General features: G+C 42.6%; 3 protein-coding genes, 1 long non-coding RNA gene and 6 other non-coding genes across 10 annotated transcripts in view; 1 reads left to right on the forward strand and 9 right to left on the reverse strand.

Moving 5' to 3' along the window:
* The window catches only part of ppp2r5b (protein phosphatase 2, regulatory subunit B', beta), a 40,108-nt gene extending 38,195 nt beyond the window's left edge, over window positions 1-1,913 (reverse strand). The window contains exon 1 of the mRNA XM_070992853.1: window positions 409-1,913. Coding sequence (XP_070848954.1) covers window positions 409-601 — 193 coding nt within the window. The 5' untranslated portion in view covers window positions 602-1,913. The remainder of the gene's footprint in view (window positions 1-408) is intronic.
* Window positions 1,914-7,765: 5,852 nt separating this feature from the next.
* Window positions 7,766-14,168, reverse strand: batf2 (basic leucine zipper ATF-like transcription factor 2). Its single transcript, XM_070993808.1, has 3 exons — window positions 14,079-14,168; window positions 12,584-12,703; window positions 7,766-9,280 (listed from the first exon to the last, which is right to left on the reverse strand). The coding sequence occupies exons 1-3, from the start codon at window positions 14,166-14,168 to the stop codon at window positions 8,159-8,161; spliced, it is 1,332 nt and encodes a 443-aa protein (XP_070849909.1). The 3' UTR covers window positions 7,766-8,158.
* A 1,804-nt stretch (window positions 14,169-15,972) lies between these two features.
* Window positions 15,973-18,888, forward strand: arl2 (ADP-ribosylation factor-like 2). The gene is made up of 5 exons (XM_070993602.1): window positions 15,973-16,161; window positions 16,427-16,537; window positions 16,701-16,863; window positions 16,978-17,058; window positions 17,182-18,888. The coding sequence occupies exons 1-5, from the start codon at window positions 16,097-16,099 to the stop codon at window positions 17,314-17,316; spliced, it is 555 nt and encodes a 184-aa protein (XP_070849703.1). The 5' UTR covers window positions 15,973-16,096; the 3' UTR covers window positions 17,317-18,888.
* Window positions 18,889-18,907: 19 nt separating this feature from the next.
* On the reverse strand, window positions 18,908-23,254 carry LOC139351627 (uncharacterized). Its single transcript, XR_011603584.1, has 13 exons — window positions 23,230-23,254; window positions 22,602-22,638; window positions 22,307-22,342; window positions 21,957-22,006; window positions 21,712-21,766; window positions 21,473-21,525; window positions 21,073-21,120; window positions 20,667-20,715; window positions 20,399-20,456; window positions 19,845-19,909; window positions 19,598-19,662; window positions 19,338-19,388; window positions 18,908-19,157 (listed from the first exon to the last, which is right to left on the reverse strand). It is a non-coding gene; the product is annotated as an uncharacterized lncRNA (long non-coding RNA).
* On the reverse strand, window positions 19,227-19,301 carry LOC139351860 (small nucleolar RNA SNORD31). Its single transcript, XR_011603601.1, has one exon. It is a non-coding gene; the product is annotated as a small nucleolar RNA SNORD31 (small nucleolar RNA).
* LOC139351861 (small nucleolar RNA SNORD31) lies at window positions 19,470-19,539 on the reverse strand. The gene has a single exon (XR_011603602.1). It is a non-coding gene; the product is annotated as a small nucleolar RNA SNORD31 (small nucleolar RNA).
* Window positions 19,732-19,801, reverse strand: LOC139351863 (small nucleolar RNA SNORD31). Its single transcript, XR_011603604.1, has one exon. It is a non-coding gene; the product is annotated as a small nucleolar RNA SNORD31 (small nucleolar RNA).
* Window positions 20,128-20,253, reverse strand: LOC139351864 (small nucleolar RNA SNORD22). Its single transcript, XR_011603605.1, has one exon. It is a non-coding gene; the product is annotated as a small nucleolar RNA SNORD22 (small nucleolar RNA).
* LOC139351859 (small nucleolar RNA SNORD30) lies at window positions 20,543-20,612 on the reverse strand. Its single transcript, XR_011603600.1, has one exon. It is a non-coding gene; the product is annotated as a small nucleolar RNA SNORD30 (small nucleolar RNA).
* Window positions 20,933-20,997, reverse strand: LOC139351858 (small nucleolar RNA SNORD29). The gene has a single exon (XR_011603599.1). It is a non-coding gene; the product is annotated as a small nucleolar RNA SNORD29 (small nucleolar RNA).
* Window positions 23,255-24,280: the final 1,026 nt, after the last annotated feature.

Genomic DNA, 24,280 nt, shown 5'->3' on the forward strand with positions numbered 1-24,280 from the left:
TCTTTCCTGTTTTACTTTCTGCCATTTAATCGCCAAGAAGATGAATTAATGACAAAACAGAACATGGCAACAATGGGCCTTTAAAGTCATCTGAAAGCAGACTGGCTCCTATCAGACAATAAATCAAAGCCATTGCAATCACCTCTGTGAGTTAGAAAGGACAAGGACAGAGAGGACGGTATGTTATCAGTGGACACCTATCAATAGAAATTACATCAATAGACCTTCCCCACAGTACTGCTCAATGGGTGTCTTATGTAAAGTCAGTGGATGACATCCACTCTCATCTTTTCCATCATATCTAAAGTGAGGCAGTGAGTTCATGGTGCCCTGGACTTTCCACCCCCCTCCCCTATCATACACCCCCTGACATTGACCCATGGCTGCCACAGTAAAGCAGTGTCTCACCTTTGAGCAGGGGCAGCGGGGTGAGCTCCACCTGGGAGCTCTGGTACCGGAACTGGGACGAGCTGTGGGACCTCCTCTGCCGGGCTCTGCGCATCGACCTGCGCGGGAAGCCGTCCACCTTCTCCGCGGACGGCACCGAGAAGCTGGTGGTCGGCGAGGACGGGCTGGACGGAGGCAGCTTGGTCGTCTCCATGATGGCCGTAGATGGCGGCGGTGCGTGCGTGCGTGCGTGCCTCTGCGCGTGTGAGTGCGTAAAGAGGTGCTTAAGAGGATGTACGGGTGAATGGGGCAGAGGATGGAGGAGTGGGTGGCTCTCTGAATCACAGATGGATTATGAATTGATCAGGATGAATAGACGCTCCGGGGTGGTGGTGGTGGTGGTGGTGGTGGTGGTGGTGCTGGTGGTGGAGGAGGACAAGGAGGAGAGGGGTGGGAGGTAAAGGGGGAGACAAGGTGCAGAGGCGGAGGAGAGGTGAGGAGAGAGATTTTCTGGATGCCCAGTCCCGTGCTGTGCGCCTCGCTGTCTCTATCAGAGCCGGACTGGAAATGGCAGCAGCAGCAGCGGCAGCAGCATCCCCGATTCTTCTCTTTTTCACGCACAGATGAAAAATCGCTTGTGTATCATCCCCGTGGAGGAGTAGCCTGCACAGCTACCAGATGATGTTCAGACAGGCGCGCCTCCTCACACACACACACACATACATACACACACAAACACACCTCTCTGCTGCTGTATTGGCGTCACACACACACACACGCACACACACGCACACTAAGTCATCGGCCTAAATTTGGAAATGTATTTCTATCACTGATCACACAGCTCCTTGTGGAAAGAAATCAATGCAATCACGCGCCGATTAGCCTCCTCCTGTTTATCCAGATGAAAAACAAACAAACGGACCCCAGGTCAGTTTGTAGCTTATTCCCCTCGATGACGTTCCTTATCAATAAAATCAGTGATCGGTCCTGGCGGTGGATGATGATATCATAAAATCATCAATCTGGGCCCACCTCGGCTGCCGCATCACTGTTGTCCTTCTGGCTCGTTTTTAACGGATCCTCTTTCGACCGTCAAAACGGCCGCACCTGCTTATTTTGATTTTTCTTGTCTTCCTTCAAAAGGTTGATGATGTTGTTCTCGTCGCGCTTTAAAGCCCCTCCACACAACGTCCTCCTCCTGCCGTCCTCAAACCGTTATCGGGGCGGGGAAACAAACGCTCCTCACCGCGCCGACATGTGCAGGTCCTCCGCCAGCGGCCGATGCAACACCGTGCCCCGCTGCTCCGCTCCGTCTCTACCTCCGCGGTGGGACAAGAGGGAGAAAATAGAAAAAGAGAAGAAAGCAGCCACTCTTCCTGAAGTAGCAGCCTGCAATTAAAAGACTGAAGGCCTGTGTTATACAATAGCACCCCGTCTGTCTGTCAGACTGACGCGTTTTGCTCCTGTCCCCCTTCTCGGATCCCGTTATCCGGTCGCCCTACAGCGCCTCGGCGAGCCGCGTCAAAGCGCACGCAGTGAGTCAGGCGTATACAGGAAATGAGGCAACCCGGCTTTCAAAATAAAATAAAAGCGAGAGAAAATAAAAGCGTGTGTTGGCTTTGATTCGTGAGGACTGTTGTGGCGGGCTGGCGGCAGTTGACATTTTGCTTCTAATATTCCCAAAGAAAGTTACGCTTGATAACATCAAGCAATTGCTACACAGTGACCTTTCAGGGGGCCCCAGGGGGTCACTTAGGCAGTTCACCATATTGACCAGCATTTAATGGGCCAAACTGAGTGTAAATACAGAAAGTAGACTAGGATATCAGCCTATAAGCCTGAAAGCATTTATGGATATTTACTTTATTTATGCAAATACGACTCAAGTGTTGTGAACCTATTCCCACCAACAGTGAATGTGAATTAAAAATGACTAAATGTAGGAAAATAACAGTAAGTAAGCACTCTGTCCATGGAAATTGAGATTTTCTATCTCATTCCTCTGTATCCCTGCAAAGGTTGGGATACTTTTGCCTGCACTGTGAGGTTTCCTTACATAACAAGATTTCTTAGGCACTAAAAGAAAACACACATCTTTTGAAGTGAGGTGCTGGTTTGCAGGTAAACATCAAAGAAAAGAGGAGGAATGTCTCATACTTGAAATGCAAGATGTGTTGAAACACTGATCTAATGAGTGCACAGCCATGATCCTTTCTTTTATAACAATATTTCTTGTATGGTGGTGCTATTTCACTATCAGCATGTGCAAAACTGTCTCTGTGGAATAAAAAACAGCACTTTTTGATTCCTTCAACACAACCTCAGGGTAGATTCTGCATCTAAGTGCATTCAGGCATTTAGCAACAAAACTCTATATCTATATTTGAAAGGACAAGTAAAGACAGAGGTTGATTTATTGAAAGATCGTAAAAAAAGAAAAAAGAAAAAAAAATGAAAAAGGACTATCTCCATTTTACTGCAGTATGCACCTAAAAACATGGTATCACCAAAATCCAGTTACACGACCACTACAAACGTTTGGCCCTCATTCATTTGGTCAGTGACACACTTTGCCACACTTGCTTGTTTCAGTGGAAAAACTGTTACAATGCAGATTCATTGATAAAGGTTTTATTTTGAAAGCTACGACCGGATGCTCCCTCATCTCACGCTGACTGTCTTGCCGCTGGTCCCTCAGCCTAAAGGTGGTGCAAGGAGAGAGAGAGGAATGAGGCTCCACACTGCGGATGACGCTATAGGATGTATTTATTTATTTATTTGCCTTTATTTATGTGGCATGGCTTTGCCTCTTAAAGCCGGTTTAATTTTGAACAGATGCGTCATTAGTGCTCTCACTGCATCACCTCTGCTGAACGGCTTCACCCTGCAACGAAATATTCGCTCCTATTCTCCAGCAGTGCGCCGCTTTGACGCTCGTCAGTGTTTGTCTGACTCCCCCCACTCCCCCCTCGTCTGCCCATTTTCCTCGCTTCCTATTTGAGTTGAGCGCGCGCACGTGCGTGCATGTGTGCGTGTGTGTGTGTGTGTGTGTGTGTGTGTGTGTGTGTGTGTGTGTGTGTGTGTGTGTGTGTGTGTGTGTGTGTGTGTGTGTGTGTTGTTTGTGCTTGGACGCGGGGTTATAGTGGGTTTTGAGGATCAAGTCCCATCCATTGTTCTACTCTTCACGAGCCACTTGCTCTTTCTCTCTTGCTCTCGCGCCGGCGCACACACGCTCGCGCACTCAAAAACACAATTATCCACGCGCTTCCATCTCCCTGTCAAAGTCACACCTTGGCTTGCAGGGAGTGTGTTTTGCTGGAGTGTTTGCGCTGCCAGCCCTGGCGCCTCCTTACTGCTCCTCTCACCATAAACACACTGGGTCCTTAATCTTATATCCAGCACAAGGGCGTGCGTAATACCACGCGCCTGCGCCCCTTCCTCTCCTCCTGTGTCCCCCCCCCCTGTGTTGTGTCGCAGATGAGCTCAGCCGGTTGCCTTCTGGGACCGGCAATCCAGTAAGTGGCTGGAAGTGCTACTGGTCTGCATCTTGTTTACCAGAGGCTGTTAATACTGGTCTGTTAACAATGGCCAGTGGCAACACTGGTTTAAAGCACTATTATTGTGTTGTACTGTACAAGAACAGTGGACTAATCTTTGTAAAATCTGGTAACATTTTAATGTCTAACAATAGGCTGTAACATCTAATATCAAGGCTAAAATGTCAAGGCTACTTCAGTCATGCTAGCAGCTCTATGAGGCTGTAAGCAACATGCTAACATAGCTGATTTTACACAGGTGTGATTTTTATTATGTTCACCGTCTTAGTTAAGCATGTGAGCATGCCAAGATTTTCTAATTAGCAAAAAACACAAAGTAAAAGTGAGGCAGGTTAAATTAAATCAAATTAAAGATGCTGACCTGCTGATGGCGCTGGTAGAAAGGTCAGGGGGTCACCAACATTACGGAGCGCGGCTGGGATGATGTATTTCTGTAGGCCAACCTGGACATTAGCATCACCCCGATACCCTCTGCAGACGTCAATGGGTTTTTCCACTGGATTTTGGATTATTGCAGAAAATAATACCTGCGGCAAATAAAAGGTTAGGATGCTTTGTTTAGCAAGATAATCTTCATGAATTAACATTTTCAAGAGTTTTAAAGCATAAATGCATTTGGCAGAAGTAAGAAGCAGTTAGGCAATAAATGTACTACAGCATGGTGGCATGACTCAATTGTCACCACCACTACGCACACTTCACTATATATTGATAAATCTACAAGTTGGAAAATTCGAGTTAGTTTGCAAGAAAGAGGCTGTAACGATGAACTAGTGTGTATGGATGTGCGCAGTTAGTCGCCTAGACAATTAAACTTTGCTACCCTCGCTCGTCTGCACCATAAATATTAGCTGGTTGAACTTATTATACTTTTATTAAAGGGTTTCAGATCTGGTAATTATTGTTTTTTAACTGGGAAAATCTGTCGACGTCAGACATGTTTAAGTCCTCACTCCACTCATCATGTCTGGTGAATTTAATTAGCAAGTTAGATGTGAAAATATTCCAGCTCTACACGCTGTCGACCCCCTCTGCTTCTCTGTCCACCCACTCCTGATTCGGTGAATTAGTGGTGATTGTTGGAACAATGGAAAGATGAACTGAGAAGGTTTTGGTGAGTTATATTTTGTCCCTGATTGAAGTGTGTTTTGCAATAATAAAATTTCTGCAAATGGAGTGTGGTGGCTTTGGCAAGAGTGACAGCGACCATTTCTGGTTAAACGGCGGTGACCCTGTCTGAACCCCTTCTGGAGGTCAGCCTGGAGAATTGCGGTGAAGGCTGAACTTTTCTGGAGGTTGGGCTGGAGGCTGATGGCGTAGGCAGGTCCCCTCTAAAGGCCCATGAGATGTCTCAGGAACGAGTGGCAGAGAACCTGAGCAGCAAGCCAGGAAGAGGGCAACAGGATTGGAGACCGGTGGCAGGACTGGGGGTCGGCGTGGGACATGGAGAGGTCAGGGGAACCGGCCGCTGATGAACCCCCACTACCAAGGAATACTGCAGCAGTATCTGAGGATCGTTACAGCTCTGGCTCAGACAATTGCTGTAACCCAGGGACTGGAGACGACTGCAGCTCTGGCTCAGAGGATGACTGACGCAGTCAAAGGCAGCCAGGCTCAGTAACAAGAGGGCAGTCCAATAGTGAATGCTAGAGAGTCTTACAAAGAACAATCTGGCAATGAGTGAGTGTGGGAGAGCAGCTTAAATACTGGGCTGATTAGGAATGAGGATCAGGTGAGTGGGCAGGTGGGCGTGGCTGTCAAGGATGAGTGGAAAAGTACTGGCTGAGCAGGTGAACAGATGAAAAGAGCGACAGCAGGTAAGAGACTGAACGTACTTTGATGTCAGTACGTCTATCCAAAGTTTGCTAGCATTAGCCACCATAAGCTAACGGTCAGACCAGACCAAATAAGGCAGAGTGCATCGAACTGATCATCAATGCAAATTAATTTGACTTTTTGCAACAATAATGTATGTATGTATGTACCTGTATTGTAGCTATAGTTCTATATTATATTAAAATATATTGTATTGTATCATAGACCAGAATTATAAATTGAACAAAAGTGAAATAAAACTTTTAATAAAATGTTTTATTTGTAATTAGCTTTTCAATTGCAACTAACATTACAGCATAAATATATTAATTCAATGCATGATAAATACAAAATAGTCAAAACATGTACACCAAGCCTCACACTAAATGCTAAACCTTTCTATGGAGTAAACTCATATATTTCCTATATATCTACAGATAAAGTGTATATAAGGCAGAGTAATCTATGTAAATCATCCTCTGAAAAACCAAAATCGTCATTTTTATACAATCATCGTGCAGCTACATCTCCTGACTTTTTATAACAAATTACAATCCACCTTTAATTTCCTTACAGCAGTAATACAGCCAGTTTGAGCAGCCCCGTCTTATGTCAGTTACATATAAAGGGAGTGAAAAAATTAACTCTGACTCACTTGAAATGAGCACAATAAGGGAATTATTCATTATACAACTATCATTCCTATACCATTCCTATCATAGGTTTAGATCCATTGGGCTGTTAGTGGGCCGTTATATGTGTATCTCACTGAATGACCCGTCACCATCATCATCCTTAACGAAACCGTCCCTGACCACCTCATCACCTCATTCTGCAGTTTTCTAACTGCCTCTCCCTCACAGATCAGTGCAGGCCTGCCGTCAGTATACTGCGTGTAACAGCTAATCCAAAAATTTGTGATCTCATTCATACATTTTGCTGGATCTGATCATGCAGTAGCTTCAGACAAGGGTCTTGATTTGGCACAAATTGTCCATGAAATCATGGCTGGACTTAACCTCTGGGTGGCCAGAGGGCAAACATGAGCTGTGAGCTCCTACTGACCCTCTGTGGTCAATTAGTTGAGCAAGCATTTATGAAACAGATAATTAATACAGATACTCAAACTATTTACCATTTACAATAATGAAATTACCACAAACTAAGAGACATACATTCAGTCTTGGGACTTTGGGAGACAGTCACCCATTTTCTAGTTGTGCATCGACTCTTGCGAGCAAAGCCTGGCAAAAGATTTCTAGAATTATATAGCAGAAGAATCACAGTAAGTTGAAGTAATGCAAATAAGTTAAGAAGAAATAACATTAATCCATTTTGTAATAGGAAATGTAGAAAAGTCAGTTGCAGTTTTTAAAAAGACAAACTTAAAAACCAGCCAACTGACTGATTTTTTTTCTTGGATTCCAATAAGGCAGTACATAAATAATAGCAGCAGAATATGTGAGGAGAGTGCATGTGTTTGATTATTTACTTTGAGCACGGAAAAAGAAAAGGGAAAAAGAGAAAGAATGTTTCCTGGTGAATCAAAATGACCAGCGCGTGCAGCCAGACCAGGGCTGTGGGGTCAACTTTGGCAATTCCTATGTTCACACTGCGACGCAGATGGAACTTTCTCCTAATAACATTTCCTTGAAGTTACAAGGAAGTGAGCACTCCACCCTGTCTAAAAAAAAGTCAACCTTTTGAATGGTGAGTCAGTTTTTCACTGCCTCGCACATTGAGTCTACGCCTGGCGTATGAAATGTGCTTTATAAATAAAATTACTTACTTACTTAGTCGCCTCGTCTCTTATGGAAGGCTTCTACCTGTGATTTATTTGAAAACATAAAAACTGTGCAATGCGTTTACAGCCTTGTTTGTTCATATTTCATCTAAAAGTAGATAATTTATTGTAGTTGTATTATATTATTATATTAGCTATTATATTCATTGAGTTTTGGCCTTTTGTCCAGCAAAGTTAGCGATTTTAGGAGCAAAAACAAATCAGACTCCACTCTCTGAAACCTCATCTTTGCATTGTAAACGCACTATTTTGCAACACTAAAACACTAGAGTATCCCTTTAAGAAATAAAAAGCTGAATATGAGCAACAGCCCAGACATTTATTGGGCCCTTGGTTGATTTTATGATGTCAGGTTTTCCATACAGGCGTCAGATGTATAAAGGTGTCTCATAAAACATTCGCATTTCACAGTCGTTGCTATAGCTGAGTTCTTTCAGAAGATCTCCATCGTCCAATGTCTCTGTGCTGTGATTCAGTATCACTTGGTCCAACTTGATTGAGAAAACTGCGTACTGAAATGTATTAAATGTCTATTTTGGCACAAGGAAGCTGGTTTTCCTTTGCTATGTGGCATGCTGCTAATTAGTCCCATTTATTGCAGTATCCAATCATTGACCTCTAAGAGCTCAGAAAGGGAGAGATCTCTCGAGGGATCTGCCAATGGTGGCGGCGAGGGCAGGGGTTGAGAGAGAGGACCATTAAAGCTGCTGGAGGTAGTCTGAGGCTCGTTAAGGGGACTCGGGACAGTGAGCATGGAAAGCAGGGACACGGAACTGGGCAGCATGTGTGGACTATAGCTTGGTTTTAAGGCAAAAGCAGGGGCAGAAGACGCCTCCGGGCTCGTCTGAGGGAACACTGAGAGGGACTGAAGAGTGGGACCTGATAGTAAAAGAGAACGTGGTGAACTGGAGTTGACTGGATTTCCTCTGAAGTGACCCGGATGAAGCTGGGGCGCATTCATGGGAGAACTTTGTGCTACTGGACCTGTGTTCTCTGCCACCACATGGGAGTTAAGGGGCACTACATTAGATGAAGCAGTCAGAAAAGAGGGTTGTTTCATTAGAAAGCTGTCCAGTGCCCCAGGACGAAGTGTAGAGAAACAAGCGTCCGCTGACAGTGAAGAACCCTCATGGACGGTGTCTTGCCTTGATTGAGGCCGAGCAGCGGCGGTGAAAGAGCCGGAGGGTACTGGGTTTGAATCAAGGCTGGTGCAGAGAGGCCTAACATTTGTTGGCCTTGATGTGATTAGAGAAGGGAGCTCATTGTAAAACAAAGAGTGAGGAGCCGGGACAGAAAAAGGAACAGTCATAGAGCTGGAGGAAGTGAAGAGTTTGGAAGACGAGTTGGTAGGTGAGGCTAATGTTGTAGTTGTTGGAGCAGCGGTCGAAGATGAGAGATGGGGGCTTTCGACACATTCAAGGTTTTGAAGACCCAGGCTGGAAGTTAGGGAGGTAGAGACTGAAGAGGCAGCAGCTTGAGTGGAGGCTGAGGCTTGAGGAGGGACAACAGGAGGGCTGGAGCCAGACTGACAGTCCACTGAGGGGGATAGCGAGAGGCGAGTTGTTGAGCTGGAGCTGGAGCTGGATGCGGTGCCATGGAGGCAGCAGTTAGGCTCGTGGCGATCCAGAGCCGTTGTGTAGCGGAGGAGGTCTCTTTTCAACGAGGCAATCTCCTTTTGAAGAGCTGAATTCGATCTCTCCAGACTCTGGAGCTCCTAAGTAAAGGGAAAAAGGAAAGTAGTATTGGGTAAGATAGACATCGGGGGTATAAATACAGAGATGAACACAAGAGGAGATAAGAGGGTCAGAAATGACAAAATAGTCAGTGTCAAGTTGAGTCAGGTATATCGTTATTATCCCTAAGTGTGGCACTCGCCAGCCATAAAAACTGATTAAAAACATACATCAAAAGACAATAATAAACACAATCCCATCCCACCCACATCATCTCACTCCAGGCCTGACTTGTACTGTAATGAAACACTACAGCAAAACTTTACTAATGACACTCTTCTTGAAGGCTATTCTCAGCCAGCCGTAAAGCAGATGATGTGCGGCCAGAGTCAGAACCTCAAAGGAGAACTGAAATATTGCTCTTAAGTGCCAATACTGCGAGTTCAGCAAGAAAGGAGAGAGTTGGTGGTGGAGACAGCAAAATAAAACCTGTTCCTATTAAGAGTTTCCAGAGGTGGTTTCTCGTGGTTTATCAGTAGTACTCAACTCTAACTTTTATGGCCTCTTTAAGTTTCAGTACAGTCTGGATACGTTTCAGTAATAGCCACTATTTATCTCCACTGAACATCAGTAACTGTGAGTACAGACTTGAATAACACTCACAAGAACAGGGTTTCCCTTCTGTAAGATTTAATTTCTGCTATGTTCTTCTAAAGGCCACAGAGTCACAGTCAAACTAGCTGTGCTCTGCAGCTGTGCGTCACACGCGCTGACATCGGCTGTATAGCTTTTGTATGTTAAACTGGTTTGTGGTAGGCGTGGAGGGTGAACTGGTTTGGTCAGTGGTGGGACGTCAATGCGACGGTGTGGATTTTTCAATACCGTCATTAGTGTGATAAAAGTTTTAGCATATTTACTTTACTGTGGCCATAACGTGCAGGTAGAGGGCTACGCACATACTCATAGACCTGGAGTTACATCCACTAATAACTATTTTCCTCACTATACCACCGACTCCTGTAATACGAAGATCTGGCAGTTACATTATGAGCAATGCACGCTAATTTTTCTGTTGTTGGCTGCAAGGGCCAACACGAAAGTCTCACACTCACCATCTCATAACAGTTATTAAATTTTTTCCCTGCCTATCTGTTTGACTGAGATTTACTGGTCAATGAGACAGCACTGACTTGAATGAAGTTGGTTCAATGTAAAAAAGAAATAGCTTTGATGGAGTAAAGCTGAGTAGAGCTGAGCTTGCTACATTTCTCTGGAGGTAGCTTCAGTCTGGTGAAACTTCATTTAATGTTGAATTACTGGTAGCTTAGCCCACTACACTTTCCAAGTAACTTGCGCAACCCTGGTGTCTGTTGCTGCCATATGTAAATGTACTTAATAGACAGGCCCTGTGGTATACTGGCTTTTGGATTTACACAATACACTTATGGTTTTCTGCCAGATAAACGCTGTTAGGATGCCCAATTCCACCCTTATCTAACTCTAAGAACGAGTCACATTACATTCACTAATTAACCTACGTGATGAGTTAAAGCACATGTATACTTAATATTCATTCCTATTTAGAGCCAATAAACGCATACATTTTTTAAACCTTTCTCTATTTCTTAGATGTGAATTGTTATAGTGTAAAAAGAGGTAGAATCATGTTTTGAGTGGAATACTACTTTTTTTGAGTAAGACTGTGATATAATACCTTCACCCTAACAAAAAAAAAAAAGACTGTGATATAAATTTTAGGTCATATCCGCCCATCCCGAGTTTGTGGCAGAGACACTTCTTTGAAATGAGCACGTGCGACATGCACAACAGAAAGAGACGAAGAGAGACAGAAAGTGAAAGTCTGGACTCCTTCCACACAGACGGCACACACACACACACACACACCTATTTACAAATCCAGTAAACACACACTTTTCCGAGTTCTAACAGATAAAGTAGGAGGACAACAAAGCAAACTACAAGCACTGTCGAGGAGAAACGCCTTCAACCATGAGGTTAGGTTCAGCACAGTACACTGGATTTCACATTATCTTAATGAGAATCATACAACACGTTTTATGTGTCCTGAAGATCAGATGTGATTGTTATTATTCATTGAGACACAAAACCACATTAAGATTAACGCTACTGAGGGACAAATCATGTGTTTAGCTGTACAAAATCTGTTAGAAAGGACATTTTAATACAGTAATCTATCATCGAGTACCGAGAGCGAGACGAGGAGATCAACACCACTTTCATGTCTGTCTGCTAAATAAGATGCTAAAGCCAGGAGACGGTTAGCCTAGCTTAGCTGCACTTAGCGTGAAGACTGGAAACGGGGAAACGCCTTGCTAAAAAGGTAACAAAATCCACCTACAGCACCTCCAAAGCTCACTTATTAACACGTTACATCTCCTTTTTTTCATTTGTATACTAATAGAAGTGTAAAAAAGGTAAGTTATATATCAGACTGTTTCGTGGCGCGGAGCAGTGACTTGCTAACCCACCACTTTTTGTGTTGACGAGTTTTTGCATGGATTAAACAAATTAAATATCATTTATTAATTCGTGGGCTATAGAGGTGCAGGTAGATGGATTTTTTTGGCCTTTGGATAGAACCAGGCTAGCTGTTTCCGGTCTTTATGAGAGTAACATCAATCTTCTCATCTAACTCCCAGCAAGAAAGCCAATAAGTGCATTTGTCAAAATGTCAAACCATTCAGCATCCGCAGCAATGCCACCTGTGTTTGGTTTGTTTTACACCATATTTGAACAATCAGTCCTGTTAATTTCATTAAATCACCTCTTGCCTTTTCAGAGGGATGACGGTATTCTTGGAGGATGAAATTATGAAATGATGCCTGAAATTTAAAAGAAATCTATGCGTGCGTGTGTGTCTGCGTTACACCACCTGTGGAATTTTTCCCTCAGGGAAAAAAATACAGGGAGGAAAAGGTAGGCGGGACTGTGTGTATATCTGTGTGTGTGTGTGTGTGTGTGTGTGTGTGTGTGTGTGTGTGTGTGTGTGTGTGTGTGTGTCTAGGGCAGAGGGAGGAAAGGATTGGCCGGTGGGAAGGGCAAACAAGAGGGAGTGAAGTCCTTCTTCTAAAGCAGACTATTTACAAGAAACGGCTATGAGCATGCTGACAGATTACACAAGACACACACCACTAGTCACACAGCCTGTGTGTGTGTGTGTGTGTGTGTGTGTGTGTGTGTGTGTGTGTGTGTGTGTGTGTGTGTGTGTGTGTGTGTGTGTTTGAAAGAGAGACAGAAAGTGACAGAAGCACAGTGTGATGGTTGAAGGAAGGAGAGAATGGAGATGAGTGAATGTTTCGAACCTCGTGGAGTTCGTCCGCTCTCTGCGTTTGTTTTCTCCGGCTCCTCCTCGCAGCGTCTCGGTTCTTCTCTTGTCTTTTTGTCCCTCTCTTTCCCGTCGGTTGCCCCTCTCCCTCTCTCTCCTGTAAAGATTAAACACACAGACGCACCCATTCCGTCAATGACAGCCTATATGCTGAGTCTGTGTGTTTTCCAAGAGCAGCTTTCTTGCGGTATCCCTGCTGCTTTTTAGGAAATGTTCTGTTTTTTGAGCAGATGTGCAGCGTTGTTTGATTCTGCATGATGTTTTGAAAGGTTCCCCAGTTCATAAGGTCATGAGACAAGCTTATCACATGAAATTGCATGTGTTCTCTCCGTTAAAGCAGGAAGTTGTTGTGTACCTTGTGATGCTTCACTCAGGAGCAAAGCAGAAAAAGTCAAGTGTAAAAGCTAATTTGATGAACAGCAAATGAAGTTTAGACGTGAGGGTAAATTGTCAATTTCCCGACTGATTTGCCCTAAAGCCTATGAGGAATAGGACCCAAATTGGGACCAGGAAGCACCAATTACTTTACCTGTATTAAATGTTTATTCAGGTCACTTTATTTATTTATTTAATGTTTATTTAACAGGGACGATACATACAGCATTGCCACAGGAAATGGGAAAATGTGATGTACATAAGACGCCTAGCTTCTGCTATTTTGCAGTCTTTGTCCCTGGTCAGGCTTTAGAATACTCTCCATGAAAACCAGATAACTTACATTCATTTAGATGTCATCAGATTGGAGGTGCACCCGCTCACCCACTTCTGGGCAGAAGCCAATAATCGATATCATTATCACACACGAGAACTGCTGCTAACTGTTCTATCTGCATCGTGTATTATGAGGTACAAAGAGACATATGGCACATATGTCTAGATCGCTCTCAGGTGATTGATTTATTCTATTTTAAGTATTCTGGGGCCATTTTTGCCTTTACTCAATAATGGATAGTTGAGATGTGACATAAAACAAGGAAAGCCAGAGAGGGGAGTGGGGGGTTGACATCCAGTAAATGTCCCCTGCTGGAACTGAACTGGGGCTTTGCAATCACAGCATATGGTGTGTGTCTCTTTATACCTTGTTGGGAAACCCATTACCCATTATAGTCTTATTATAGGGACCTGGGCTGTATCTGAGGTGTTAGATTGTGGGTTTTGATTGATCTCAGAGTGATTTGATAGCAGAAAACAAGTTACAATGTGCTTTGAAAAAGGCAAAAACGTGAAATGCATGGATCAGAGTGCAGTGAAATGGACACAAATAACATGAAATGGATAGTTTGAGTGATTGTTCTCATTTATTCCCATAATATTTCGATAAAATCTACACTTCTTGCACATGAGCTACCCAGTATTTTAATGCAGGTTTGTATTACAAGTCTCTATTACAGTAATCAAACACTTGTACATGGCAAGAGTGTTAATATGATTTGATTATAGTCCATTTGGACTGATTGATAACTGAAACTCACCGATCCAGCGGTGGTACTGTGGCTCTCCTCGTTTGACAGCGAGTCGGGGCTGTTGGCCTCGTACACGGTGTCCATGAATAATGGGGACATCTCTTCCCGCGGCAGCAGACAGGCCGACAGACCGTCCACGGACAGGATGAACCTTTACCCCGCTCGGATCATCCGTGCAGCGTTCCCGCAAGTGGAGTCAGTACCATTCAAACCATGAAGCTGGCGCACGATCTGCAGCTTGGAGTAAACTCTGGATGAAAAACCAAACAGTGCAGGTCAGGAAGGAGGTAAGGCTGGATCTCCGTGGGGTAAGATAATATCTGCTGGTTGCTTGGTGACTTGTCGCGTCTGTCGCGCTGTGGGGAAGCGCTCAGCCGGCGTCACTGGTGGCTTTTGAGCAGGAGGCTTGGCATCAGACAGCCGATGATGCAACACGATACTTTCGGTTTCTCATTATTTTAAACTGACCCGTTGCGGGGTAAGGGTGGCGGGGCTGTGCTGCCTTCAGTGGAGTATGTTAGTTTCTGTTTTCCGAGTCTCCGTCGGCACAACAGCACTAGAAGCAGCAGAGTTTAAAACTGGACCGCTGATAAAAGTCGTTTTGTTTTTCAAGTATCTGCTTGGAAAAAAAACAAAAAAAACAGGAGTGAACCAACCTGATTCACATCAGGCATGATTTACACCCAATCTGTTTGAGTCTTTATTCTGCAGATATTGACGTATTACACTTACAAATTTCATCCTGTTTTTCAAGAATCCTTACCTAAGTAAATTTTTCCATCAGTATCATGCAGCTATGTTGCCCTACTGTAAATGTGTAGTCAACTACAGTATACAGATATATATGTATATATATAAAAAAAAATCTCGACAGCACGTGAACGCATCATAATAAATGAATGGGAAAAGATGCTTTGGGACAGGAACAGATCGGGCCAGTCTGACCAATTTAAGAAATGGGTTGAGCTTCCCTCACGTGCCGGGGATTTTTCAAGTGACTTTGCCAGGAAATGAATGACCTAACCCTCAGACAACATCCAAGAGCCTCTACTGGTTCTCCGCAGGAAATGATGTAACTGTAGGTAGAAATAGAGCCGTTGTACCAACCATGCACATGGTTTAATGTCTATAAAGAAACTCAAAATATCCAATCTAGTTTTTACTAAGTTTGCTCATATTGATAATCAGTGTAAATTATCCTTATGTGAGAAGGAATTCTTCACACACTACTGTGTTAATTTGGTAGTGAGGATATCGGTGCTTAACGAAATCTCATAGCTCAGATGATATGATGAACTTAAGTAGCTTAACTGAGCTTTCAAAGTATCCAGCTAAAATCCAAATGTATTATTAAATTCATTATTTTAATAATAATTGCTATAAATAATTGCCAGTTATCAAGAAGAACACCTTTTTTTAATTCCTGCAAGGAAACCCTGTGAAAAGACTTTTTGTATTGTTTGTTTATTTATTATGCATGAGAGGTGGAAAAAAGAAAAGGTTTTGGATTGCAGGATGTTTTTGCACTGTTTTAAAATGTTTGTAGGGGGCTAACAGAACTTTTTACAGTGTCTTGCTTAAATGTAGAGCATGTTTTCTCTTTTTGAAATTAGTATCAGCTTTGTTATTTTATCTTCCAATTAATTTTATGTTCTTGGAAATACAGCAGTACATTCTGCATATTTTTGGAAACAAGCTGACAGATCATCTCCGGATTGCACAAATCAAATGTGTAATTCCCACAACAGACACACGGGAGCGCCAAACCTACGAAAACACGCGTGCACATCACGGCCACGCCTTAAAAGTGCTCACCGACCAATCACCCAGCTACGAAAGTCTTAAACCAATCAACGTCCGTTTTGCACCCAACAGTCCAATTGGTGGCTGCGTGGGGCGGGACTATCTTAACAGTTTCTTCCCGGTTCGCAATGCTTTTGGATGCTAAATATGTTTCATACAAAACTATAAATCAGTTAATGTAGCCTCCTTTTTTTCTAACTGTACGACAGTGGGACATCGTCGCGATGGGTTTGCTGACCATTTTGAAGAAGATGAAGCAGAAGGAGCGGGAGATGAGACTGCTAATGTTGTATCCTCTAACAGTTTAACGTTACTAGCTTAGCTGGAAATAAAGTAATATTCAAATATCAACGTGATAATGACTTTATGTGTCAGTAGCATAAGAGCTGCGAGCAGCAATTCATATCTGCGTATGGATAGAGAATATAGAATAACTGCTGTATGCTTGTGACGTTTGTTTAGCGTATTTTGTGCTCTATCATGCTAACGTGCTAGCTATTAGTTAACAGCGTTAGTTAGCCAGGCTATGGGTTTCTTTAACCTGGCTCGTGCAGAGGTCTGGACAACGCGGGCAAGACGACCATCCTGAAGAAGTTTAACGGAGAAGACGTCAGTACCATCTCCCCGACACTGGGCTTCAACATCAAAACACTGGAGCACAGAGGGTAATGCACACGCATGTTTTTGTTGCACACTGCACGTTTAGTATCACCTCACATTCACCAAAAAGTCCACATCCACACAGTCAGTGTTCACCCTGCACCTCTGTTCACAGTGAGCACCTTGCGTTAACTGTAATGTTAAATTGTCGTGCTGTGCCTTTTCTAGGTTTAAGTTGAATATTTGGGATGTGGGGGGTCAGAAGTCACTGCGCTCCTACTGGAGGAACTACTTTGAGAGCACAGACGGGCTGGTGTGGGTGGTGGACAGCGCAGACAGACTGAGACTGGAGGACTGCAGGCAGGAGCTCAGTGCACTGCTGCTGGAGGAGGTATACACACACATACACTTTCTATTGTCACAAATAGACTGATTGATAACACTAAAGGACTGTCTTCTTAACTATTGTATCATTATCTATGCTTGCATCTTTTCCTTCATGCAGAGGTTAGCTGGTGCAACGCTGCTGGTGTTTGCCAACAAACAGGACTTACCAGGTGCACTGTCCAAAGAGGCAATACGAGAGGTGACGTTCATACCCCTGTTCCAAGTCTGATTTCACTGATGTTGCTGGTGCTGATTTAAGGTCTTCATGTCAGATTACAGCTGAGTTAACACAGTGTGTGTCCTCGCTGTGTTTGTCCTGCAGGCGCTGGCCCTGGATGAGATTAAGAGTCATCACTGGTGCATCATTGGCTGCAGTGCAGTAACGGGAGAGAACCTGTTAGCTGGAGTGGACTGGCTATTGGACGATATCGCTGCAAGGATCTTCACCACTGACTGACACTCCCCCCCCCCCCCCCCCCCCAAATAAACAGCAACTTCTCGTTTGGTGAGCTCCAGCACAATTCTGGGCCCATTATTGGACTTTGGAGATCTGAAATACAGACATCTGCACAGGCTGCATCCATGATTACAGGAATCACAACTGGCTTTTACATTTTATTTGTTATAGAGTAGTGCTGTCAATTGATTAAAATATTTAATCTCATGAATGTCATAGTTAACTCGCGATCAATCGCAAAGTAATCGCACATTTTTATCTATTCTAAATGTGCCTTGAATTATCATTTTAATACTGTTATCAACATGGAAAAGTGGATAAGCTTGCTCTGTGCAAATGTTTTTCAATTGAAAACAATAATGTGCAGTGTTTTATTTCACACTAACATTCTCACTTTGAGCAATCATTCACATTTGAATGGATCAAATCTCACACAATTTAACACTTAAACAGATGACAAAGAAATAAATACTTGGTTACAAAAAAGCCCCTTCAACAGCCCTTTCTAAGGGATCAAAACAGGGTGATCCAAGATACAGTTACAAAGTGCACATCATTGTAAACTAGGACTCGAGATATTTTTGACAGCACTAGTTAAGAGATATTTGATTCAGGTCGCATGTAGAAAGGACAGAATTTGTCCAAATGTTCTAGTAAATACATACATATTGAAAACTTGTTTCCTGTACTGACATGAATCCTCAGTTGGCTCCTGCTTTTATACTTCAATGTACAAACTGTCAGATGATAATTTGTGCCTCACTTGCTCTTTAATAAATTTAAATGCCGACTGATTTAATATTGCCATCACTACTGAAAGGCACGGGTTCATAAAATACATCCTCAGACATGCTCGCTCACACACACACAGTCTACATCATATTCTCTTGGTGCTCTTCGATCCTTAGCTTGTATAATTTGCTTAAAGGTTATTTCAGTTTCTCAGTCTTCCTCCATTACTTTAGATCCACTCTTTCTAAGAATGTCATTTCACCTTTGATTTGATCTTGGATGTAGTTTCCTGGTGTAAGCGACATCACAAAAGAGCTGTGAGCAGATCTACTGTTCACAAATCTGTGTGCAGTTTAGAAACTGCCCTTGCTTTTATAATCCATGCTGATGGATTTTTTGTCCTCAGCTGACATCAGGGCACTCGCTATGGATGCACTCATCAATTGGTACATCTTGTGATCATCATTTGCATGACTTCGAGCTTCTAAAATGCATATCTTTCCTTAAAATTTTGGAAGTTAATCACATTCGGGCTCAGCCTGCAGATCTGAAAACCCTCTGAAACCCCTTTTATGTAATTTGGCCTAAATGAAGAGCTGGATAATTGACGTACACCTGAGTGCAATATTCACATTGCAGGAGCTGCAGATTCTCTGATAAAGATAAATGTATAATGCCATTCTTAAAGAAGTACTGTGCTGCTACAAGTCAGTCTGGTAGCCCTAAATTAATTGTATAGCTCTTACTATGCTTACAGCTTTGGATTAGTAGTTGTCCCCGTTTCCGCTGTTCTGGCTATTCAAACTTGTCATTTGTCTATGAGAAGCTTGAATACATTATAAAACACACAAAATAAGTTGTGCTGAACTCTGTATTTTATTTGAAGTTTCCACCATTTAATTCAGTTAACTGGAAATGGACATCAGAGTCCAGGCAGGTCGTTACAAAGCATAATTCAACACGTCACAGCAGTCCTGTTGCTCAGTTAGGATACATGTAGCATCAAGTGCCAGGGTCTGTCTTTGTCACTTCATCTTCAGACAAACTGCAGCAAATGTGTTGCAACCAAGATGGCTGAGTTATGACGGTACCCAAATTCAGTCCCGAGCCTGCAAAGGAACACATCTTAGAGAGGGGTGGCAAAAACCTCAATGCTGAACAAAAAATGTTCATTACAGTGTTGATCAGAGGGGATACCAATCAGTCATGAATCTTCAGACTGGGGCGGTAATAAGAAACTCATCACTTCTAAATTAAGCTTTAAGCAAAAGTAACTTTCAAATTCTTACCAAATGCTGGCCAAAGGCAGCAGCACAACAGGTCCAGCTGGAGTGAAGACACTATAAAAAACAAAAATAAGACATCTGTCAAAATGTGTACAACCAACACAAAATAAATAAAAGAATGCTTGTAGTCTTGTGATCAGAGGGGATACCAATCAGTCATGAATCTTCAGACTGGGGCGGTAATAAGAAACTCATCACTTCTGCTTAAATTTACACATGTAACTGGGGGAAAAAATAAAAAAATCAACACTTTGAACACTCACCTTGTGGGCGAAATGAGCAAAAGAGCATCAGGACCATGTGATTACTTCATGCCGCAAAACTGAACCTGCCACAAGAGACGAGGGTTACTCATCCAGTTTGAGAAACGTAAAATGACAACATTTAATTACGTGTGATCAGAGGGGATACCAATCAGTCATGAATCTTCAGACTGGGGCGGTAATAAGAAACTCATCACTTCTGCTTAACAACTGCCAGCGAATGTGAGCGTGCTGACCAGTTACATACCTCAACTCCGACATGCTGGGGCAGTGATGCTGACCTCCACGTCCTCAGGTCAGCTTTATGTGGAACTTTAAGAAGAAATAAATGGAAGTCAGTAACAGTCTACCATAGTACCAATGGTATTGTTGCCAACATTTAGTGTGTGTTCATGTTTGCTGCTCTTCTAAAGATCAGCCCTATATCAAATCTGACTTCAGCAAGCACCCACATCTCACTGGTTCTTATGCACCAATCACAAGCACCTCAACAGAATTAAATCATTGGTCACATTCGTGTCAAGTTTGTTTCCATTCAGACTGTTGGTGCCCCAACAGGTCTTCCCCTTATTGCCACGGTAACGCCAGTGGGTTCACCTTTTCAGGTTCTGGCATTAACACGTGGCGTAAGACGTGTGCGGGTGTCATCATGAAGGAAACGATGCAGCGAGACATTTGCAGCCAGACTTTATAAACTGCTTTAATTCCCACCATTTTGGGCCATGTCATGTGATTTGGGCTCTAGAATGACACTTGTGCCCTGGTGGCTGCTCTGAGCATTCACTCTGAGTACTCACTCACCTTGGCAGACACCTTTGGAGAGAAGATAGCATCTTCTGAAGGTCCCAAAGCCAGATACCTGCAACAGATGACACACTATGAGGTCAATATGGCAAGAGTTTTTGGGGTTTTTTTTTTTTTTAACCTTCAACAGTTAGCCTTTGCTGATGTCAGATATTCCATTTCTCAACAGCAGTTCAGACGAACGAGATTCCAAATATATCTCATCACTTTCAGCAAGTCTGTTAATAAGGGCCACTGGTGCTGTAGTAGTGACTTGACATCTTACCTTCAACTCGAACACCTTAGTCATGCTGCTGAAGCGGCCAATTAATCACCTGTTGACAGAAGACAAAGTTTCATTATTGCACATTAAAAGAAAGTACTTACTGGTCACGTACAAATTGTCCAAAATAAAACACTGGTTACACAGAACTAATTCAGATGGTAACATGGGAATGTTTACAGTAAGAGTTAATCTGAACAATTTTCAAATGCTACTGGATCAAACAATAAATGGTGAGTTGAAGGGAACAGATTTGGTGAATAAATGCAGTTACTCAGATGTTCGTGTCGTTTCACATCGGTTCAAAGTGAGCTAAGTATCATCATCATTGGAACTGCATTATGAAGAGACACTCCCTCATTGGGTGCACTTAAAAACGAGTCAACCAAACAAAAAAATAAAGCCTCACCATGTGATGTCAGCGGGTGCTCTCCTCTTCCAAGTATCCACTCAGCCTCTGCATGAGAAAGTAGCCTTTCAGTAGAGTTCAACAATAACCTCTCGTGACATAATGAAATTCAAACGCTTGATCAGTGCTTTGGTGACAAACTGCCATGTGACATTAGTCGTCCAGGCATTTGATGGGTGTTACCCCATGTCATCCTTTCAAACGGTCAGAAACACCTCGCCTTTGACTGAACACTGAAGGAAATTGGACATCCAGCTGAGCTTGTTGGTGCCAAAGACCAACTACGTTACACTAAACGTATACTTAATTTGTGCCATTTCTTATGTGAAATAACACTTGGTGCACTTCAGGAAAGGTATTTCTGATAATGTATCACTATCACAATCATGTTAAGACTCACATGTTCATCCATTCATGTGTCCTCCTCCCTTAAACTTCACAGCAAACTCCTGCCTGGTAGAGAAAACACCAGAAAGTGAATCACATGCTTACGAACTACACATTGTGTATTAGTTCACCTGTGGGTGATCAGATTAAAGGCTGACATCACTCGAATCAGGCATATGCTTGTCATTAATTCTAATCATCATGATAAGACCCCACGACTGAATACTTAAACTAGATCAATCTTTCACTCACCGGTGTGCAGTCCAGACGCTTTGAGGAGTTTGGTGAGTAGACAGCGCAGACCAGCCTGCAAAGACAACTGGTGGTTAGTCATAAACTGGGGTGTGAATCTGGCCTTGGGTATTTTGAAGGGCTGATCAGATCAATAACCTAGCATCACAAAAATCAGGCATATGCTTGTCTGTTTGAAAAAAACAAAATCATCAATCATAGCCCTGGTAGAATTTGATATATCGTTCAGCATCAGTCTAGCTCACCTGCTAAAGTCCTTCATTCTTGATCTTCATCTCTGATCAGCTTTGAACATCTGCAGGGAAAGAAAAAAAAAAGCTTCAATTTAGAAAGGAGGATCATTAAGACAATGCTGCAAATGACAAGTACTTATAACCAGAGTTGTGTTTTGGCCTTATTTTAGTATATTTGAGCCCATGTGCTACTCAGAATCTGGTAAAGAAGTTTCTTCAAAGGCTGATTCAGTAAGAGAGAGTTCAGAGATTCATCACAGCAGCACTGAGCAACTTTAGAGCCAATCATAGGCTAACTGACAACAGCAAAAACACCAATATTACTAGTTATGATCAATTTCAATAGAACATTTTCTAATTACCTTACGTAGGAGAGTTTAGCCACATTCTTCGCACACCTGAATAACAGGAGGAAAAAAGAATCATATCACATGTTGTGAGAGCAATTTCAGATGTGCACACTTGTAAGAGCTTCATGCTACTCAGCATTTGAGAGATTAAGTTTCCTCAAGATAGATTCAGTGAGAGAGTTCAAATGGGACATCACAGTAGGATGAAGCTCCATGTTAGGCCATGCTGTTACATTTCATCTGCATGTCTTATTAAAGCATATCTAAATCAATAGTGTAAACGAGTCAGATGGCATAAAGAAATTACCTTTGCAGCAAGCAGTCTCTAGATCCTTCATCGCCATCTAGAAAACAATATGAAATGATAGCTTTAGCACTCTGCAGCTAGCAGGTTAAGGTTCCACGGCCGGCCAACACGTGACCGCTCCACGCAACGTGTTCGGGACATTTGTGGAAAGACTTAATATAATTTAAGTGTCTCACATCAGAATAATTAAGTGCAATCACAGTCATTCAGTACAGGTCTGTGAAAGTTATCATCATTGAGAGACACTGCTTGCAGTCACGGCAAAGATTGGCGGCCATTTCTACAATGAGCTTCGTGAAAGAGTTAATCTTACGTTGTCTGACAAATACTACATGCAGCATGTAGAAAACATGTTGTCGTTTCTGTTAACCAAATTAATCAGATTAAATTTTTAAGTTTTAGTGCCAGATGGTTAAGGATTGTGACCCTCAATCTGGTCGGTGCGGTACTGAAACGCTGCACAAGTTGATAGCTAATTTGCTGTAAATACGTTGGAAATAACAAACTATAATTGCATATATATATGCTATATTGTCAAAACATTACTTATTCAATGTTACACCTTATCTACTAAAATAGAAAAATATGCAACTGAATCAACGCCAACAAACAATGTACAGGATCTTACCTCTTACAGCAGAGAGGAGGAAGTGGAAGAAGAAACCGGTCCGTTTGGTTTTTATGTCCCGCCTGAAGGACTCCTCCCACCCGGCAAACTTTCACCGGGAAAACGGCTCAAAGGTTCCAAAGAGCCACATTTAGCTTTGGACAGATTTAACTTGACAGAGGAAACTGTTATACGTGTGCTAAACTCACCATTTGCACAGCGAGGACTTTAAAGCTGGAGATGAAGACAAACTTGTGGAAAGTTTGAAGAGGGTTTTTTTTTTTTTTTTTTTACTACGTCATTTCCGCGAAGAAAAAAACAACGTTTTTCACATCCGCAAGGTGGCGGCAAAGATGAGGAAACGGCTCGTGCGCAAAATGTCAGACTAACAGTCTGCTGAATGATATTTTCTGCCCAATTAAACCAATTGAAGATGTATTGACCATAATACTTTCGAAATTGTTATCAAAATAAAAGAAGTTTAGCGTGTTTAATAGGCTAATAATGATAAGAGTAGGAATATGAACCACATTATCTCTCTCAGTTTTATTTGTGTTGTGTAAATAACAAAACTTTATCCACATAGAAACTGTGGTTATCACAAAGCCACCAGACTCCATTTGCAAAAACTGCCATTTTATCATTGTAAAACACACTTTAGACAGGAACAAAATAAAACTCAACAAAACCATCTTGGTTTGTCTGTCCAACCTTCCAACAATCACCAAATCTGGTTTTGTCAAAATAAACCTTTAATTCACCCTGTTAGATCTGGAAATATTGGGAGAGGAGCAAGGAGGGACATCAGGGAAGAAGTGGGGAAAACAGTGTGTAGAACCAGAATATTTTGACATCCAACTTGGTGAAGTAAGGATTTATTTCAACCACACCAGAGATGGTGATTGAACAGTGGAAAGATGAACCAAGATGATTTTAGTGAGTTTCATTTTGTTTCTGTTGAGTTTAAATTAAGTGTGTTTAACAATTATAGAGATCGTGATTCTGTGAATGGAGTCTGGTAGCTTTGGCAAGAGTGATTTAGCAGCTGTTTTTGGTTAAAAAAAAGGGGGGG

Source organism: Chaetodon trifascialis, chromosome 23 (genome assembly GCF_039877785.1).
Source record: "Chaetodon trifascialis isolate fChaTrf1 chromosome 23, fChaTrf1.hap1, whole genome shotgun sequence".
Lineage (NCBI taxonomy): Eukaryota > Metazoa > Chordata > Actinopteri > Chaetodontiformes > Chaetodontidae > Chaetodon > Chaetodon trifascialis.

Excerpts from the sequence above, each read along its gene's own strand:
- batf2 (XM_070993808.1), bottom strand. The coding sequence starts at position 14,168 with ATGTCCCCATTATTCATGGACACCGTGTACGAGGCCAACAGCCCCGAC. Across the intron at positions 12,704-14,078 it reads ACAGTACCACCGCTGGATCG|GAGAGAGAGGGAGAGGGGCA; the intron begins GTGAGTTTCAGT and ends TAATCTTTACAG. Across the intron at positions 9,281-12,583 it reads GAGCGGACGAACTCCACGAG|GAGCTCCAGAGTCTGGAGAG; the intron begins GTTCGAAACATT and ends CCCTTTACTTAG.
- arl2 (XM_070993602.1), top strand. The coding sequence starts at position 16,097 with ATGGGTTTGCTGACCATTTTGAAGAAGATGAAGCAGAAGGAGCGGGAG. Across the intron at positions 16,538-16,700 it reads AAAACACTGGAGCACAGAGG|GTTTAAGTTGAATATTTGGG; the intron begins GTAATGCACACG and ends TGCCTTTTCTAG. Across the intron at positions 17,059-17,181 it reads CCAAAGAGGCAATACGAGAG|GCGCTGGCCCTGGATGAGAT; the intron begins GTGACGTTCATA and ends TTTGTCCTGCAG.